We start from the raw sequence: 20,982 nt of genomic DNA, 5'->3' as shown, positions 1-20,982 counted from the left end.
CTTGAACCAAGCCCTTCTCTCATACCTTGCCTGGGAAGCAACGTGCCTTCCGGAAGTCTCTCATTCTTCCCAGCAGTACCACGAGGCAAGGGCTCAGTGGAAGATTCGTAATGCATCTCTACTTGAGAACACACCCAGGACCCAAGCGTGCCTCCATTCCCTCTGTCAGAGTACTGTTCACTGCCCACTGCACGCCCGGTCTCCTGGATGCTAGAACTGTTTGGCATTTGATCCCACTAGTTAGATATTGTGCTTAGCAAATATCATTGTAATCTGTTTCCTAGTCTATTATGGTAGTATTTTTTATCATATAATTAAATGATACAATTGAATTATTACAGAAGGCAGTGAAATATGAGGGTGGGAAGAAGCGTGTCTATAGACAACTAAGTTGTGTATTTTGGAACAATGAAGGCAAATTGCCATAAAAGCAGCTGTCAGAAGCAAGACAACTAAAACAACAGGGGAAAAGATAAAAATATGAAAGGAATTCTGCACTCTGATGACTTCACAAATGTCTTTAAAGTTCCCCCTATATTTTAAAGATCTCCTGGTTGAAATATTCCGGTCAAAAGCCTTTGACAGTTGCTTTGTGATTTAAGCAACAAAGGTATGGTCCCTTTTCACACGGTGGGTGTGTTCTTACAGAAGAGGCCTTAGTTCTGTATCAAAAGATGGCCAAATGAGGGGCACCTGGGTGGCTCAGTGGGTTAAGCGTCTGCCTTTGGCTCAGGTCATGATCCCAGGGTCCTGGGATCAAGCCCCATGTCCGGCTCCTGGATCAGCAGGGAGTCTGCTTCTCCCTCTGCCCCTCCCCATGCTCATGCTCACATGCACCCTCTCCTCCCCACTTCCCATAAGTGAAATCTTAAAAAAAAAAAAAAAAAAAAGTGAATGAATGTTCATAGTAGGTACATTACCCCGATGGTGCTGGGTAAGACGGTTCCCGCAGAATCTTTACTCCCATTTTACAGGTGAGGGTACTGAGGTGCAAAGAGGGTCACTGAGGTGCCAAGAGGATGATGAGACCCAGAGTTGATAATTAATACTTCTTTTTTTTTTAAATCCTGTTGCCTCTTTCTGCCTTTAGAATGTCATGGGTGTAATTTTAGACACCCTGTAAATTTAGACAGCCCCAGCGACATCCTTATTACAATCAAGTTGTGGCGCCTAGAAATGGCATTGGTATTTTGAAGTCCCTGATTTTTCGAGCCACGCTAAGGACAGTGTCCTCACTATGCTCCTGGGACTGATGGCTTTTCTCCGTATGGCATCCTTTCCTATGGGAGGAGAGACGTGTTCAGTAACTTCTTTCCTCCTCCGCAAGCCGAGACAAATGTCATAACAGAGATAGGACATCAGAGACTTGGAATGTGATGCTATTTGCCTTCTCGCTTCTTCAGGGCTGAAGCTTCGTAATCGACAGGTGCAAAGATTGAAAAGTGTCAGGAATACATGAGGAAGATAGAAGCCTTGCTTTTGGAGAAACTAATAACCATTCCATCCGGTAAAACAGCCCAGGTGTGTGTGTGGGAGCCCATGTGCGCCCGGCTGGGTAATCAACATTCCTTATAGACATGTTTTGTGGTAGAATGCATCCTTCTCGGATCTGGAGAAAAGAGGTCTCTTATTTGAGCTCTGGATTTTGACAAATGGCGTATTTTGGGATGTGGGGTTTATTTCTGCTGAATATCTGGCTTGATTAGTGTGGAAAAGCACATGCAAAGCAGGCTGGAGCCCCACCCCACCCAACCTCCCAGTGCTGCACAATCAGGAAGTGCATTCTCCCTCCCATTGTGGCTTAGGAGGGAAGTGTGCTTTACATATGCAAATGCAAGCCCCAAGTTTCACTTAATAATTATCAGCTGGAGATTCTATTGATGAGCAGCTGAAGCTACTCATCAGGAGAGAAACTGAGTTAACCATTTCTCGTCCGCCCCGGATGCTGCTGCCTCCCCCTAGCCTCTGAATACTGCGGTGATTGCAGACAAAGGTTCTGATTTCCCCCATTCTTCACTTCTCCTGTCTGGCTGGAGTCTGGCAGCTGAGTCTTCCTGACCCCTTGTATTAACATGTGTGCATCTTTCCCCTGCCCCCACCGCCTTTTTGTTTTATAGGCTACAGAAGGCAGAATGGATTCATCTCTGTTTCCCATGGCGGGATTGCTTACAGCCCTAGGAATAATGGCCTCCCTGCCGTCGCTCTCCTGCTTAGGCAACCAACAGCATCCTTTTCCAAGGACACAGGGTGACCCTGAGGCAGGGTACCCAGGATGTCTAGCTCAAGCGATCACAAACTTTCTCCTTTCTGCTTCTCCTTTTCTGCCGTGCGTGTGCGCTTGTCGTCTGGGATGGCCAAGGAGCACGCTTGGGCTGCCTTGTCCACGTTACTTGCTCTTGCTGTGGCTTGGCAGAGTTCTGTGGGCTGGTACAAATGGCTTTACTTGGATTCTCTGAGTATTCTTTCTGCAAGAAGTTCCTTCCTTTCTTGATGCTTGTCGAAACGATCCTGCCTCTTGTCTCTCTGGTGTGTCCCCTTGTCACCTCAAAATGCAACCTTTATTTTCTGGAAAGAGCTGTGTGGAGGTAGAAGACATGGAAACAGACTTTTTCTTTGGGGGGGGGGTGTCTGTTAGACTTGTGTTCAACCTGGTCATTTTACTTTTGCAGTAAGTCTCAGCAACTTACTTACGTGCATTGAACCCGCCTCTTCCACCTTAAAATGGGGACAATAAAACCTACCCTGTAGAATCAGCATTTTGGTAGAATAATGTGTAAGACCCACTTGATCAAAGTGGGTGGTCAGGGGCGCCGGGGTGGCACAGCGGTTAAGCGTCTGCCTTCGGCTCAGGGCATGATCCTGATCAAGCCCCACATCAGGCTCCTCCTCCGTGAGCCTGCTTCTTCCTCTCCCACTCCCCCTGCTTGTGTTCCCTCTCTCGCTGGCTGTCTCTCTCTCTGTCAAATAAATAAATAAAATCTTTAAAAAAAAAAAAAAGTGGGTGGTCAGTAGGGAGTTGTAATCACTGCTCTCTTTTGAAAACCAATTCCTGTCATCACACTGTTCTAGTCACTGCCTGTATTCATTGATTTTGTCATTTCAGACATTTATTGGGTGTCTACCAATGTGCTCAGCTCTAGGCCCTGGATGTAGAACGGTGGATAAGGCCAGTCCACAAAAGGCCTCTCCAACATTGAACTTGTATTCTAGGGGTGGAGACAGGCAAACAAGAAAGAAAACAAATTTATACTTGGGGGAGCTCTGTGCTGTGTGCAATAGGAACGAATAGCCAGGGAGAGGCGTAAGAGAGTTGGGCTGAAGGGTGGCCAGAGTTTTCTCTGGGGAGTGGTATTTAAGCAGATTTCCTGATTCAGAGGGTGGAAACCAACAGCAAGTGTAGAGGCCCCAAGGCCAGAGAATGCATGGTGTATTCGAGAAGCATCTAAAAGACCAGTGCGGTGGGCACAGGGGGAGTGGGGGAGTAGGTTGCTGTCAGATGACTGATAAGAGTTTTGTAATCCACTGTAGGGTATTCGAGTTTTAAGTCTGCTGGGAAGCTGTAAGAGAAGCAGGTTGAGCAAGATAGTGATGGGACATTTTTACACATCTGGCTGCTGAGCGGCAAGTAGATTGTCTGCAGTGGGGTGGCTGGTCAGGTGGCCATTGCATGAGTCTAGGTGAGAAAAGGTGGGACCTGGGACCCCAGTGGTGGTGCAGAAGTTTGTACTTTCAAGATAGAGCCCACATCCAAATACATTGCTAATGTGGTATATATGGAACGTGAGGGAAGAAGTTCAAGAATGAGCCCTCCCTGTGTGTGTGTGCGTGTGCGTGTGCACTGGAACAACAGTGATGCCATTCACTAAGATGGGGAGCAGGGGGTTTCGAGGTGGGAACCCAAGGCTGTCAGTTGGATATAGGGACGTGAGGGACTCCTGAGTCCCCGCCTGTCTCCACTGTGTAGCAGGCATGTAAGAAGGCCCACTGTTTGCAGACCTTGGCATGAGGCGCTCTCAGAGCAAAGGGGAGTCAGCGTGGCCTCCTCCTTCACCAGCATGGTGTCCGCCCTGAACAGGTGTTGAGGGAATGGATAGTCACAGTGTGGGGCAGGTTCCAGAAACAGGTATCGCAAATGTAACGAGCCATTGCCTTAGGTCGCTGTTGTCGCAGGTTGTAGGAAATCCAGTGACTAAGAAGAATGGAGCAGCTGAGTCACCCGGGGCAGATGGGAGAAGGGTTCCAAGGAAGGATTTCTCAGATAATGGGAGAGTCCATGGTAACTCACCAGATGACTAGGCCTACAAAGGAAACAGCACAAATCCTTAATATGCGTTCCCGTTGCCAGTCATGTTGCCCAGGAACTTAGAGTCTGCACCTGGACGGGCTTTGGAAATAATGGCTCAGGTTTTGCTGCTTCTCCGAGGTACCCTCCAGGGCCAGAAGGTGGAGGCATAAAGTACAGGGGGTTTCACAGCAATTCCAGAAAGTCCTGAAAGGCTTGCACCAGGCTTTCCTCTTGTTAAACACGCTCCCTTATCTCTATCCTGGCACGGCCTCTGAGGTCAGTCCCATTAGTAAAGCCTCGGCTGGGTCCTGCAAAGGGCTCATTTCTTGGGGGCCAAGAATTGGGGTCTTGTCCTGGAGGCTCCCCATAAAGGCATCTCTTGGGGCCTCTATGTCTGTTAGCACTCCCCACCCGCAAGCCCAGCTTCCTCTTGACTCGCTGAGGCATTGACTGCCTTTTCTTCATGGCTGAGTTGAGTTGAGGGTCCTCAGTTTTATTCTCCTTGCTTTTCTCCTGTTGGAAGCACCTTATAAAAAGTCTCCATCATCCCAGGAATGGGACTTGGAAATAAACAACAACCCATCAAAAGTAGGGATGGCAGGTTTTGCTTAATCGGTATTACCACAGTATTTTACCCAAACATCTATCTTGCTCTTGGTAGTCTTATCTTTGCCAAGTGCCCATCCTGATAAAGTGTTATTTCTGTCAAGCTGAGCTGCTGATAAAATCGTCTAAACCCCCCCCCCCAATCTATCCTGATAAAACCTTATATTTCATTTCTGATTTCCTCCTGAGGGGTAGTTTGAATTTGTCAGGAATGAGTGAAAAAAAGGGATGATGAGGTTTTCCTTTTTTTTTTTTCCCCTTTTGTTTCCATATAGATACGAGAATTGGAATATAAGTCAAACTGATAAAAGGGGTTTGGAGACTCTGAAGAAGTGAAAAGAAGATCGAGGAAAGGAAGGCAGTCAGTTATAGGCAAGGGGGCACTCAGGCAGGCTTCTGCTTGTTTCCTCTTGTTTTTAATTTACAATTGAGCTGAGGACCACGGCACTGATTTCGGTGAGGTGGCAGTTTGCAGGAAAGGGATGCGATGGAGGGGAGCGGCCACATTCACAAAAATACTTGCTTCCTCTTCTTTTTGGAATGTGTTAGAATGTTCTTCCTGGCAGCTCCTCATGCTCTCGGTGGCCATTGCTAACTTTAACCCGTGCCAACGAAGAGCCCTACTGCTCTTCAGTTGTTCTTTCTACTGGCCTGCCTTCCTCCCTTCCTTTTAGTGTCTTATCAGATACAACTGTATCATGAGCACTGCAGGCCGGAGTTGGGTTCTCCTGGTGCAGAGTGCGTTGCACACAACATGATATCTTCAGGCGGTTGGGTAAGGTTTGTGCAAACGGCAGTGGCTTTGTCTCAAAACCAGTTGCCTATGGAGGAGATGGGTTTGTCAGAGGGCCAGCTCAAGCCAGTCCTCGCTGACACTAGGTCTCCCGAAACACCAGAAATGGGAGCAAGGATTTTTCTCCTGTGTTAATCCTCACTTCCATGCAACTCAGAGGAAGAGAGCTCTTGCTTGGATTTGGCACAGGCCTAATTTCAGAGCAGCACACTGAGTGCCATCCCCGACCCAGGGCATGAAGAGCACTCGAGACTTTGAGTCCTGTTTTACATTTAGTTTTCCGATTAGAGACCCTGGGCATTCCTGAGAGTGCTGTCCTCCACACACCGAGGAGAATAGCGAAGTCGGAGTGTCAAGTCCAAGTGTGCTTGTCCGTAAGCCCCTCTCTCCCTAGGAGAGCAAAGCACCGTCCTTCATGTCGGATGTGGTGTGATTAAGACACACTCAGGATATAAAGCAGTCATTCTTTTGGATCCTTTGTGCCAGAGTCCCTAATTCTTTTCCATAGAGCTGACTTTCACTGGGATACTCCACTCCTGAAATAGAATGACCTAGAAGCACTGGGGAGGGAGAACCAAGGAGCAGGAATGGATGGGGCCAGGGTTTTGCTAATTTGCCTGGAGTCCTTGAAACACCTGTTGCCTGCCGGGAAAGTCATCCTTCTGCAGTCCAAACCAGATATTACTGTCAACGCTCCCCGTTTTTTTTTTTTTTTAATTCCTTTTAATATGGCTACCAAGAATGACAGTTTGAGTTTTATGGTGAGTAGGGATTCGCATATTTAGAAAAGGATAGCTTTCAACATCCTTAGTGTGACAAATGTAGAAAATTTTAAAAGCTTGCTAGACGGTCATCCCATGTGGCTCTCTTAATTTGAACAAGATTTTAGTTAAAAAAAAAAAAAATCAAACCTCATTCAAAATCTTTACTGTAAAATCTGGTTCTCCCCAGCACATACGATTTGCCACTCTTGGAACATATTAGTAGGATTTTATAAGGGCTATGAATATTTCATATAAAATAACACATTGCTAAAATTTGAAAAAAAATTAGATTCATGGGAAAAAACTTAGGAAATCTTTCATCTTGAGGACTGCCAAAGAGAAAATAAAAAAGAAATTTTGAAATATTTCTGGGTTCGGGGCCATGTTGATAACGGCTGAGGGTGGCCAGGTCGTGCTTTGCAAAGCATGTAATCATGCTAGTTTTGCTTGTAGTTTTGATGGCTCTCCCATCGAAGGGGATTGCGTTCCACTGTTGCATGCCTATGAAATGTCACTCGAGTTCCTGTGGAAGGGGAAACACTGCCTCCCAAACTCTGCCACTGGGGACCACCACTAAAGCTGGGTGTCTTTGAGGCCATGCAAAAAGGGATTGAAGTCAGTGAGTTAAATGGGGACCAGAAGCTAAGCAGAGATGTTTGGAATGGGAATTATGCTCTCACACGCTGGTTGATTTTCCAGATATGGAGCAAATATCTACTTACATTTTCTGGGACACCCTGTGTCCAGTAGTTGTTTCCTAAACCACCTGGTGATCTAAGAGAAAAACTGGACCCCACTGTCAAATTGTTCAATTATATAAAAAAACAAAGCACTACACACCTCCTTTGCCTTATTTGGTGACGCTTTGAATGCTAACAGAGTCCTTCTGTCCATATTTAGACTCCTTGGACATCGAAGACAACTAGGATTGGCCAGATTTAGAAGTAGAAAGACTTGCCTCAAATGTTCAGAACTTAGGATATTGGGCCAAAAAAAGACATTTGAATCTTTGAGGTCCTTGAACCTAGAGTTTCGAGGGGCAAAACATTGACATCATTGCTCATTAAGGTATACTCTGAGCACTTACAGCAAAAACCCAGCTGTGGATACAGCAGATTGGTGCTAAAAATGTCTTCATTTTCTTGACTTAAGCTCTTTAAGGCACAAGGTTCTGGAAAATACTTCCATGGAGGAGAGAAGTCAAATTGCATCCAGCCTATTATGACGAAAACAGAGCCAGGCTTCTTTCCCTGTCTTTCTGGTTGCAAATTCTTTTTAGAAGCTTGCAGGGAACAGTTTTCTTAACTGTTGTTCCATCTTTGCCAGAAGATCTCCAAGGTCTTTGCTGGAACTCAAGTTTGCTTCGGTTGCCAAGACAACTTCCAGAAAATCACTTTGGGGAATTTTTGGGTAAAATGTTCCCTGTTTACCCCATAACAAGTGAGCAGCCTCTCTGCCTGTTACTATTGCTGTTTTCCTCCCCACAGCAGATCTGGTTCCACAGTTCTGGAATTAGGAAGATGTCCAGGCCGAGCCCCGTGTCTTACTCTGACTTGTAAACTGCCCAGAATTCATGCCATCTCAGATGCAGCTGTCAACATGGGCATCCAGTGATCAAAATGTTTAAAAAAAAAAAAAATTTTTTTTTTTTCTGAATGTGAGACTTTTAAGGTGAAACTGAGTTGTCTAAATTTTTCTGAAGTGACTTGGGCTGCAATATTTATTTTGTAATTTCAAAATGTATTAAAGGAGGGTGTGAGATTTTGACGTTAATTAAAAAGGGAAAGCATTGTGTTTATGTAAGCATTTCGTAACTTTTTTTTTTAAATGAATATAGCCTTATATGGAAGGTGAGAAATTGGAGAATTCATTTGGCATGAAGTGACCTGTTGATCATGAGAGGGGAGCGGAGCCTGGACTTAGGACAGCTGGAAGGTCTGGCAGCTGGGGTGGGAGGGGGTGGGGGCCGTTTTGGAAAGAGCTCCAGAGGGGCTCAGAAGAAGAGGCATTGACAGAATCAAAACAGCCCCAAGCTTGAAGTAACTAGAACACTGGGCAGCCTGGTTTCTAGGAAATCAGGAAGGTCCTGGGTTACACAATAGAGCTGTTCTAAGAATACAGTAGACTTGGGCCAGGAACCTGCGGCCCAGGGTCAGAGCAGAACTGGAAGTAAGTGTGGCAACGCTAAGACTTCTTTGAATCTGAGCTGCGTCTTAAAATTTGCCTTCAGGAGGCAACAGGCGTGCTTGCAAATGGGGTTTATGGTGTCTAATACAGAGGATGGAGGGAAATGCCTCAACCAGTGTTTCTCAACCTTGACTACACAGGAGGACCCCCATCGGGCTGCTTCTAAAAATGCTGACTAGATCCCCACTTCCAGAGATTCTGAGCTAAGTCATTGGGGATGGGGCCTGTGCACATCAGTATTTTGTTAAAAAAAAAAAAAAAAGTTACCCAGGGGATTGTAGTGGCAGCCAGGACTGAGAACCGCTGGCCTAAGGGACCAGGAAATGAAGCAGGAGCAACATGACCATTAGACTGGACTTGTTTAGAGAGGGGACAATCAGGACATATTCTGATTTGGAACAAAAAGGGACAATTGATCCAGAGCCAATGAACCTGGGTTCAAGACGCTCCTTCTGCCATTTGCTGCTGGGGTGACATCGAACAAGTTAACTCATGTCTTATTTCTTGTTTTGTTTTCCCCTTTCACAGTCAAGCCAGGATAGTGAGAATACCTGCTTCGTGACAGTCTTGGTAAATTAAATGAGAGGGCACACACGCTTCCACCCACTGCACATGTGCTCACTTGGAACTGTGACCAAGTGTGTGCTGAATTCGATAGATGACCTTGAAGTAGATGGAGTGACTTCTGTCCCCTGTCAAGAACTGCAAAATGCAGTAGGAATTGGGTTGAAGGATATTATTCCTGGCATCTGGGATGAGGATGGCAGAAACAGGGAGAGATTGGAGGCCAGGTCTTAGGACAAGGGTTCACAAACTAGGGCCTGTGGGCCAAATGTGGCCCACTGCTTGTTTGTGTAAATAAAGTTTTATTGGAACACAGCCATGTCCACATGTTACACATTTCTGTGGCTCCTTTTGTGCTGAACTGGCAGAGTGGACTACTTGAATCAGAGGCTGCATTGCCTTCAGAGTAAAACATATTCATTTTCTGGGCATTTTTCAGGAAAAGGTTGACCCCTGTTTTAGGATAAGATTAGAAGATTTGGTTTGGGATGGAATGTTTGAAATACAGTGAGAGAAGCAAGTGCTTCAGACGTGAGGAAGAATCTGCAGGCCCTGGTGACAGATTGTACGTAGGGGGATTTTGCTGTATAAAGGTTCAGGTTGCAGTGTTTTCATGGGTAGAATGATGCAGGACAGACTTCCTGAAATCTGGGCATGGTGCAGGATTTTGGTGTCCTTGGCGAGAGATCTGTCACCACTGGAAGGGGCCAGTAGGGTCCCCTACACGGGTGGCCTCAGGCCTGGGAGGCCCACCCAGGTCCTGGCTCTGCCTCCGTTAGTGAGCCCCACCACATCCCTGTTCCGTCCCTCTGCAAGTGGTTGGTATCGCTGTGCTCGACACTAGCGCTCTGGAGAGATCGAGAGAGAGTCTGCACACAAATTGATTCAGATCATCACTTAGACCGTTTCGGATGGCAGGTCCCTTATCTCTGTCACCACACTGCATGGAGGTTGATTTTCAATTTACCTTTTTTGTTCTCAATCTTAGATGTTTTGATTCTTAATTCAGAGCATTCATCTCAAGTGGATTCAGAGATTCAAATGTGCTGATAGATTCATGTTTGTTGAGGATTTTGGAGGGAGGAGGAAGATGTTGTCAGCTAAGCTTCTGAGTAACGTCTCCTTTGACAGTTTAAACTCAAAGTGGGCTGAACTGCAGGTCAACACGTATAGGCATTATGGGACCGAGACGTAGCGTGTGCACAAGCAGACCGTGGCTGGCTGAAAAACAGACCCTAGAAGGAAAGGCAATAGGGAAGCAAAGGGGAAGGAGCTCAGAAAGGAAGTATCCTACCTGCATTTTCTTTACATGTCCTGCTTCCTGGTTTCATGGAGTAGGGTGGGAAGAAAGGGGGAATTTATGTATCTACCCTAATGAAGCCTGATGCTAGGTAATACACACACACACACACACACACACACACACACACCCCATTTTATATATGGAAACATGGAGTCACAGAGAAGTTAAGTCTTTTGCCCAAGTTTATTTCTTAGTAAGTGGAACTATAATTCAAGTTCAGTTCATTCTTATTCTGAATCCTAGGCTCTTACAACTCTATTTGATTTGCTTGATTTTCTTGGTTATTACTCCCTCTTCCCCAGTGTTTAATATTATAATGAGGCTACTTTTTCTTTTTTGTATATTATGAGGCCACTTTTTAAGTAACTGGTAGGTTTAAGATTTGCTAGGCCAATATTTTATGCCATTTTTTTTTTTTCCTGTGTAGTTCTAGATGCCAGTCCTTCCCTTCATCCCTTCCTCCAATGTTTAAGTACAGGCAGTGTACTGGGCCCTGAGGAGCGAGAGGCCAGATTTGGGCAGTGCCACTCAAATTGTGATCCGTGGACTGTTCTTTGTCCCTGCATTCGTCAGAGTTCTCCAGAGAACTAGATTAAGGAGGGTATGCATGTGTGAGTGTGTGTGTGTGTGTGTGTGTGTAAAGAGATTATAATAAATAATTGGCTCATGCAGTTATGGAGATGGTGAGGTCCCAAGAGCTGCAGGGTGAGTTGGCAAGCTAGAGACCCAGGAAAGCTAATGATATAGTTCCATTCCAAAGGGTGGCAGGCTCCAGACCTAGGAAGATCCAGCATTTCAGTTCCAATCCAAAGGCAGGAGGAGGAAAAAAATATCCCAGTTGAAGGCAGTCTGGCAGGAGGAAGTCTCTTACTGAGGGGAGGGTCAGCCCTTTTGTTCTGTCAAGGCCTTCAACTGATTTGATGGGGCCCACCCATGCGTGGGAGAGCAATCTGCTTCACCCAGTGTACTGATTCAAATATTAAACTCCTCCAGAAACACCCAGAATAATGTTTGACCCAATAACTGGGCACCCCATGGCTCAGTCAAGTTGACACATAAAATGAGCCATCACAGTCCCCAAACTGTTCTGTAGCCAGGGAAGTATGAAAGCTAGGGGGGAGCGCTCATGGGAGAAACCAGAGCCCATAAGACATCATTGGGGTGTTCAAACCATCTCTAAAAAGGCTGGCCTTTTGCTGTCCTAACCCTACCCCCTCTTCACCCAGAGGGCGAGACAAGCCAGAACAAAGAGGTCAGGAGCCAGAGAGAGGAGTAGTCCAGGAACAAAAGCAGGAGTCAGGATGGATGAAGTTAGAATGAGCCGTGAACACGGCAGAGCACCAAGCCCTTCTTGTACGGAGCAGCTTTGGGATCCATCAGCCAGGGTAGAGACACAGGGTCCACGTGCACACAGAGCCAGGGAAAGTCAGAGCAGAGAGGGCCCTCCAGCACAGCTCTGGTATGTTCCCTTCAAGAAGGAGAACCTGGCCAAGGAAGAGGAGGGGGCCAGCTGGGGATAGCCTACCTTTAGAACAAACCAGAGATCCCAGTTCCGCTGTTGATTGAGTGCTTCCTACATGCCAAGTGCGGGACACAGCAGACGTGTTGCCTTTCCTGACATCGGTTCCCCTCCTTGAGGCCTGGCATTTACTATTTTGTGTGTCGTCTTCGGTGACAAGTCTATAGAGCTTTAAAGGGAAGAGAACACCCGCAGGCCTTTTAAGAGCTAAGTTTGATGAAAGCCGTGTGGGGTCTAAAGAAGGGTAGACTGTTGATATAGCAGTGCCGCCCTTGCCGCCCCTGGAATTCTTATTGCTTGGGGATTACATAATTATGCCTTTATTTATAAGCACATAGTCAAGGAGTTATAAGCATGCAAAATGAGGGGCTTTCGGGGGAGGGAGTAGAGGAAGTGATGAGGATCAACGTGGACCTGCCTGAGGCTCAGAACAAGCCAAGGTTTGTTGGCCCTTTTCTCCCACATACTAGAGAATAGCCCTGTGTTCAGAAAATGTACAGCCTTTAACACCCTAGTATATGTCATCAACGTATCTTACCCCTAATACCACCTCCTCTTACTGGAACTCTTGCCCGACAAGAGGGCCAAGTGCTCAGACCTTCGTAGTTCTGTATCTTACTCAAACTTCCCACCATATTTGTGAGGATTTCTGCTCCCATTTCCAAGCTCAGAGCATTTAATCCTTCCAAAGAACAAATTTCTCATTCCCCTTTGTTGTGAGTTTTCCAGAGCTTCTGGGACCCTGGTGTATTTCCAGAGCTTGCTGGGTCCCTCCCCAAATGTCCCAGGGTTTTTTTCATAAGGAAGAAGATCCCGCAGGCCGCAGAGCATCTGTACCTGTAATTCAGCATAAAAGCAGGAGCAGAGCCTCACACAGTCGTGGAGACCCTCATTCCTTCGTTGCAGTCCCGCTCCACCACAATGGGAAAGCGTAAATGTTTAGTCTGTTTCCTCCTCCATAATGGGGACACCGGTTGCCACCCGCTTTTGCTGTGATAACCTAAGACATTATCAGCATGAACTTCCCAGCACTGCCCAGACCCAGAGCAGGCCCCACACAAAGGCCTAACGCTGCTTGCTGCCGGAAGCTGCATGCTCGTCTTTCCCCACCCCTGCTCAAAGGGTGAAGGGTCGGTGTCAGTTGAGCAAACACAATTGCCGTCAGTGGTCTATTCGTTTCCATCCTCGGTGGAACTGATTTGGTTTTACCAAACAGGGAAACAGGTTTCAAAAGCCGGGGTCAGAGCTTGTAATTGGCCAGCTGAGTGACAATACAACCCCAATCAACCTGCGATTTCACGTACCCACACACTCCGTCTCGGCCTTTGATCTGTGGTCCTGGGCAGTGGAATTCAGTGGAATTCATCAGTCCTAGATGCCACGTTAATAGGCGAGGGCCAGGAGCTCAGGCATTTAACCCCGAGGTGATGAAGAGGGAGAAGAATGATTCGTGTTTGTGAAGGGCACACACACATCACAAAGCCCTGGGCCAGGGCCGAGGCTGTGTGTCGGCACAGGGGAAGCCCACAGGGTAATTCATTGCATCCTTTGATCCTCAAGTTTTCAGAGCCACAGAGACTCTCTGGGACAGTTTGGAAGCTCAGTGGGGTCTGGGCAGGAGGAAGAAAAACTTGAAGTGTGGAAAAAGAGAAGTTGTGGGATCTTTTTGGCAGGCAGCTAAGAGGATAATTTAGAGATGTCATTTTTGCTTGGTCGTCTCAAAGGATCCCAGGATTTCAGCAGCATAGGAGCAGAGAGGAGTGACAGCTTTGGCTGTGTCCTGTATACGAGGTGTGGTGTGCTAAGTATCTTTGGGAAATGGGGATTTTACATTAATAAAATTTTTAAAAAATCCATAGCTCTCTGTAGGGCTGATTATGAAACTGTGTTTGAAGCAGGTAGAGGCTCAGGCCTAAGAGAGACCTGGGTATGAATTCTGACACCACTGTGTTCTGGTCGTGTGACTTTGAGAGACCTACCAGCCTCTCTCTGTATGACAGTTAAATGGAGCGTTGCTGGCAATGGTGACTGCTTTTCTGGGAAAACTTGGAGATTAGTTATGCTCATCCTTTCTTCTTTATTGTACCTGATTGTTTTTGACTCTTGGCTTAGACACATGTATCCACCCTTACGGCATTTATCAGATGGTGTGATACCTTACCACAAAGATAAGTATGACCTATTCTTCATTCTCATTGAACTACCAGTCTTCACAGGAAGCATTCGCTAAAACAATTGACCAAGTATGTTATGTTAGATACATGTTTTTCATAGTGATATGTATCAAAAACACATGTTAGAACAGCCTGAAGAAGATTTTGCCTACACACTGAAGAAGGCTTCCCCGGGGGAGCTGAGGCTTCTGAGACAGGGTTTTGAAGGATGAATAGGAGTTCATGTAAGAAGAACTAAATAAACTTGGTCGTTATTAATCTTTGTTCTTTCTACTCCTTTTTGCTCTCTTCCACTTTCTCCTCTTCCTCTTTCCCCTCCACCTACTAGTCCTCCTTCATGCTCATATTATAGAGAACAAGAATGTCTACCTGGAAATGTGCCAAGTAGGGAAGGGAAGCCGGTGTATTTAATTAGGAAAAATTATGATTGCCTTCTCTAAACAGCATGTTCATTTTTATCACCGTAGTCACGTCCTTCTGTCCTCAGCTCGTGCCCAGGTCTGCCTGGATGCATTTGTCACTCTGTCCCCACCCGCTTTCCCTGGCCAGTGGGCTTGTGAAAGGAGCCGCCTGCGTAGCGACAGAGGCGTGGGGTGTGGGTCGGGGCTCGCGGGGTGTTTCGTCCCGGCTAACCTGGTCTTTCCCCCCCACCTCCCCCCCAGATGGGAAGCCGGTGTCCCTGTCGCCGCTGGAGTCGCAGCCGCACAGCCCCCGGTACGCGGCAGCCGGCCAGCGGGAGCGCGAGAGCCTGGAGGTGCGCGTGCGCGAGGTGGAGGAGGAGAACCGCGCGCTGCGTAGACAGCTCAGCCTGGCGCAGGGCCGCGGCCCAGCGCACCGCCACGGTAACCACTCCAAGACCTACTCCATGGAGGAGGGTACCGGGGACAGCGAGAACCTCCGCGCCGGCATCGTGGCGGGCAACAGCTCCGAGTGCGGGCAGCAGCCGGTCGTGGAGAAGTGCGAGGTAAAGAGCATCCCGAGACCCGCTGGCCTTCACCCCTCGCAGGTGCCCTGGCAGCCCGGCCGGGTGCCTGGAAAGCGCCGGCGTTCTTGACTCGGCCCCGAATGTGAATCTGGCACCGTCCCTCACCTTGCTGTGTGGCCTGGCCCATCCTTTAGCCTCTCGGAGCCTTGGTCTTGCCATCTGAAAAATGGGCACAAGAGGGCCTCTACACCACAGAGATGTTAGGAGGAGTAATGGGATGGAAACTGCCGCTTGTTTCTTCGTGGTTCATTTTGACCCACTCAGGATTTCTGCACCTAGTTGTCATCCCTCCTGGGGCTGCCTCTTACTTAGACTACAGTGTGAATGGTGCATATGGAGTTGTGGCCCTGTCGGGCAGTTCCTTTGACCTCCTTCTCCCTTATGATCAGCCTCGGAAGTTCAGAACCAGTGATTTAACTTCTATGACATTCTATCCTGCCCCCCACCTCAGAGTATGCTTTCTGTGTTAGTAACTGTTTGCATATTTGGGAAACTGACCCACCCCTTCTCCCTACGATCCTCATCCCTCTCATTTGTGCATTCATGCTTATGTCTGCACTGAACACACATACACACACACACACACACACACACTCATTTCCTGCTTCTTCTGGTTCCCAAAGTCAGGAGTTAAAGCACCCCTATTAAGACCAAGGCCTTTTGTGACCCAGACGAGCCTGAGTTCCTATCCCAGATCTGGTGGTTTCTGCTCTGGGTGCTTGAGTGCGTTATCTAACCTCTCTGAACTTCAGATATCTCACCGATAAATTTGAGAAAAAAGTTCCTGCTTCATGGAGGATTTATGAGAAGTAAATGGATGTGTCACATAAAGCCATAAACAGTGCCTGGTACATAGTATGTTTTCAATTATGATTATTATTATTATTATTATTATTTTTGAGAGCATGTTTTTCTCTTTTTTGGGCGAGGTGGGGGTGAAGGGGTAGGCAGAGGGAGAGAAAATCCCAAGCAGGCTCCACGCCAGTGCAGAGCCTGGGGCGGGGCTGGATCCCACAACCCTGAGACCATGACCCAAGCCTAAGTCAAGAGTTAGACGCCCAACCAACTAAGCCACCCAGGTGCCCTGTCAATGATGGTTAATTTTTATGATTTTTAGTTCGCTACATTACCTGTTGCTGCTTTATTCCGTTTCCTGGCCACATTGTCAGCATGTGAGACTTCAAACCCCCCTGAAAATCCCTGGCAGACCGTTACATGTTGTTCAAGTGAGGGTGGTTAGTAGTTAGCTTGCTGATACTATACGGTCTGTCACAAGGGAAGGTGGGGCTTACTAAGCAGCACAGACCCCATTCTGGGGAAGGTCAGCGGTGAACGAGGAGAGCCCCCTGGGTCTAGTAGGATTTCTCGTGGTTTCTCAAGCCTGGTTGAGGTGTGGAGAGGTGGACAGTGGTGAGTGGAGGCTGTCCAGTGAAGAATGTACACGTGGGCATACAAAATGTGAAGTAAAGCATTGTCCTAGCAAGAGAGAACGCGGGACATGGGGAGTTAGTCAGGAAGCCCAGAGAATCTGGGCCGGGAAATGGTAGCCCTGGATTATCATTCATTCTTTCATTCAATGAACAGTCCCTGACCCTCTGTTATGTGTCTCACTCTGTTTTCTGTGCTGGGAAATATCAATGAACAAAGAAAAGGGGGGACGTGGAGGAAGAGATGCTCACGAAATCGAGAGCTTCAAATGTCAGGAGGTGTTAAATGCCACACGTTGATTCAGCCCTGTCCACATGCCAGGACCCATCCATTTACTTCCACGACCGTCCCAGTGGCCTGTGGCCCTGAACATCTCTCTCTCTCTCCTCTTTGAAAATGAGGACTCAGCTGTACTAACAGATTCCCCTGCTTCTGGCTGATTGGGGAGGACCCTGATTTGGGGAACTTCTCTTCTTGCCTGGGAGAAGGCTTGCTGGCTTTCTTGCAGGTTCTCTGCTCTCAGGTTATGTATGACCCTGGTGGCCGTTCAGAGTGGGCGATGGAACCCTGCCCACTAGGTGGGAAGGCCCAGAGGGAGGAAATGTATTTACATTGTTATGACTCAGGCTGACTCAAGGCACTGACTGAGAATCAAGGAGGTGAAAAATGGAAATGAGAAAGAGAAAAAAAAAAGGGGCGGGGACAAGTGGAGCAGAGGAAGAAAATGGGGACTTTCTCGTCCTACCACAGTCTGTCAGACTACAGTCTGTCTCCCCTGTTTGTTTCCTGAGAGACACATCCTATTTCCAAAGAGGGCTTCTGCCTGGAGTGCCCCCCAGAGTAGTGTAGACAAAACAGCTCTTGAAGCTGGGAGACAGGAACCTAAATCCTGGTCCCATGCCCAGCTTAATAGCTATGTGGCATTCAGCAAGTTACATCATTTTTCTGGGCCTCGGTTTCCTCGTTTGTAAATTACTGAGAAAAATCAAGTTCCTGCCTGGTTTGTACTACGTCAGTGGTGACAGTAGATATCAGAGCCAGAGGCAGACTCTAGAAAGAGTTGTTATTGGCATTAGATTTCATGGTGAAGTATCAAAAAAAATTCCCCCTAACAATGGCTTTGCATCTTATTTCTCTTTACACTTGACAAGTCTGGAGGCATCCCTACTTTTAAGTAGAGATGTCTGTTTGGGGAACGCGGGCTTCGGTGATGTTTTGCTCAGTTTCCTTGACTGGCATTCCCAAGGTCGTCTCGTCCATGGTGACTGCCAGAGCTTTGGTCCTGTCTCCCCATTCCAGCCAGCAGGAAAGCGGCCGCATTAAGGAGGGGCACGCCGCCTCCCTTTCATAACACGTGGTAGACATGTCACAATCCATTCCTCTTGGGGCACACTGGCAGAAGAACGTCCCCGTAGGGCTCCCAGGAGCTGCCACTAGCTGCAAGGGAGCCTGGAAAAGGTAGGTCGTTATTCAAGGAAGCCACGTTCTCTTCTAACTTTTTGGAGCTCTGCTGCTGGAGAGAACAGATGTCATGGTTACGGTGAATATTCTTTATCACATGGGTTGTGCCCAAATTTGGTGGTGAATTAGAATCACATACCAAAAATGCATATTCGTGGGACCCACCCTAGACCTACTCATCAAGGATCTCTGGGTGTAAGCTGCAAGAGCATGAGCATTAAATATATATAAATATATTTATATATATATATATATATACACACACATATAAATATATATAAATTAAATATATATAAATATATATAGAAATATATAGAAATATATATAAAATATGCAAGTGATTGTGAGATAGTAGGGACCATTTGCAAGCCACTGCCTGAAGCCACAACAGAAACAATGGGTTCTCTTCATGCCCGTGCTCCTTGAGGGATGAAGTAACAATATGGGAATTAGGATATGGGGAGTGTTGATTCTTCTCATAACTGATTTTTTCATCTTTTGCACCTGAGAATTAAAGCTTCCTTCCTTTGTTTTCCTTCTCTTTGCCTGTTTTGATGATGTTACTTCTTAGACCTTGAAATTATTTTTGGTAAAATTTTCTGTGCTGAAGCCCTGGTCCTGCTCCAGGCCGCCACAGGTGAATTTGGAAGCCTTCGTCTGCTGGCAGCTTGTTTCAAGGTGCTCTCCTCCAGGGGCACCTTGACCTTGAGCTGCTGACTTCATACTTCATTCCAGTGCAGATACTTCCTTTGTCTCCATCACTTGGCGTCTTTAAAGATTTTAGTGAAAAAGCCATAGAGGCAAACAAGAAATGTCAGTCAGTGGGGTCAAAACAGAAGCCTCCCCTTGTTGCGACACTTGGTGATGACAAGTGCCAAAGCCGGTCCTGACGCCCTGTCAGAGCACGGCGCCTCATAACCGAGGACATTGTCGTCCTCCCTTGTTGCACTCAAACTTCTCCGGGGTATGACAAGTCTTTCTGAAAAGTCTTCTGTAATGATGCCCAGGCTGTCAGCCGAGATCTCTGGTGATGGAAACAATGGGCCCTCGCCAGTCCTGGTGCCCTCTTATCGTCCCTAATTATGTGGCCTTCAGAGAGCTGTCCGTTTCATTCTTGCCTTGCTCTGCTGTTAGGGCCGTGCTGTTTCAGCGAGGGACTGGTTTCTGCGCGTCTCAGAACTTGCAGGAGGATCATTCTCTGTGGTTTCCGCTTGGGCCCGCGGGTGTCTGGACAGGTGTATTTTTCTTGCATTTCTGGTTCTGGTCTGTTCTGGGAGTCAGCTCTGCTATAGCAGAAAAGTCACTGGACCTGGGGTCCAAATTCCTGACCGGGAGTCTCTGCTTTGTCGGTCACTAGTCAGATGACTGGGGGTAATTGTGACCCTCTTAGAGTCTGGTCATCATCACAAAAATGAACATTTATAATCTGTTCTTCCTAGTGCACTTGTGAGGATGAACTGGGATAGCAGGTGGGAAACTAACTCTGTACAAGCATCACATAGCCTTACTCTGGGCATTCCAGGTCCCTGATGCTGCCTAGCAAACACCTAAAATATTGTGGCTTAAAACGACACCAGTCATTTTATTAGCTCTCTTGGTTTCTTTGGGTCAAGGATTTGGGAAGGGCTTTGGTGTGTGGTTCTGGTTTGGGGTCCCGCATACACATGTCGTTAGATTGTGGCTGGAACTGAACAGCGAGGGCTGGAGCAGTGGGTGTTGGCCCAGCATCCCTCTTCCCTGTCGTAGACTCGGGGCCTTCCCACGTCTCTCTCTGTGGCTGGCTTAGATTTCCCTACAACATGGCAGCCCCAGGGCAGTTGGCCACTTCCCTGGCAGCTGAGGACTCAGGACAAGTGTTCCAGTGACCGAGACTGAGCAGAAATAGTTTTTATGACCTGACCTCAGAGTCACATAGTATCACTTCTGACAGTGTAATCTGTTCATTGGAAGAGACTCAAAAGCTCACCCAGTTTCACAGGGAAAAGCACACAACCCCGTCTCTCAGTGGCCGGAATGTCAGAGAATTGGCGGAGGTCCTTGAATACAACAGCAGTTGATATTGTTACCGTGGGAGGTCAGGTGAATGGGACTGATGTGAGACCACCATTACGGAAGTCTGTCTCTTCTACTCCATGCTTTGAGCTTCATTTCTCGGTAGTAATGTAATAGTAATAAAAGTTAACATTTACTCAGCCTTTAAAGTGGATCAGACATTGTGCTAAAATTTACATAAAATAATTTACATAAAATATCTCATTCAATCCACACAGCATACTTTCTTCATTTGACACATTAGAAAGTTGCTAAGAAAGTTTCAATAATTATTTCAAAGTCCTACTACCGGGAAGAGGTGGAGCTTGAATTTAAACCTAAGTAGTTTGCTTCTAGAACCTGTACGTGGTGGGGGAGGTGGGAGGTGGGTGCTGCACCCGGGTGGCTCAGACAGTCGGTTAAGCATCTGCCTTCAGCTCAGATCATGATCCCAGGGTCCTGGGATCGAGCCCCACATCAGGCTCCTTGCTCAGCAGGGAGCCTGCTTCTCCCTCTGCCTGTAGCTCCCCCCTGCTTGTGCCTGCTTGTGCGCTCTCTCAAATAAAATCTTAAAAAAAAAAAAAAAAAAAAAAACCTGTCCTTGGAACCATTGCCTTAGCACTCTGTGAATTAGAGCACCCAGGACCCACACTCCCGTGAGCTCAGAGCCCCAGTCCTAGTCTGTACCTGGCAGGTGCCTCCTCGCAAAGGCCTCAAGGTTACCGGGCACGATGGGGGTCATCTTTCACTGTGGGGGCTACAGCAGCCCCATGAGGGTAGTCATTTCTCAGTAGGTTGAGGCAGGGATGGATCTGTTCTTAAAAAAAAAAAAGAAAAAAAAAGTTATACTTAAAATTGCCTTCCAGACTGTGAGTGTATTTG

General features: G+C 47.2%; 1 protein-coding gene across 2 annotated transcripts in view; it reads left to right on the top strand.

Annotated features, from left to right (window-relative positions):
* Positions 1 to 20,982, top strand: part of LARGE1 (LARGE xylosyl- and glucuronyltransferase 1) — a 521,400-nt gene that overhangs the window by 223,150 nt on the left and 277,268 nt on the right. For both annotated transcript variants that reach the window (XM_034643724.1, XM_034643725.1), the window contains one exon: positions 14,858 to 15,159. In XM_034643724.1, coding sequence (XP_034499615.1) covers positions 14,858 to 15,159 — 302 coding nt within the window. The remainder of the gene's footprint in view (positions 1 to 14,857; positions 15,160 to 20,982) is intronic.

The sequence above is a fragment of the Ailuropoda melanoleuca genome, chromosome 15 (assembly GCF_002007445.2).
Source record: "Ailuropoda melanoleuca isolate Jingjing chromosome 15, ASM200744v2, whole genome shotgun sequence".
In the NCBI taxonomy this organism is placed as follows: Eukaryota; Metazoa; Chordata; class Mammalia; order Carnivora; family Ursidae; genus Ailuropoda; species Ailuropoda melanoleuca.
The sequence above is the reverse complement of the archived record's forward strand: the minus strand, read 5'-3'. Positions and strand labels throughout refer to the sequence as shown.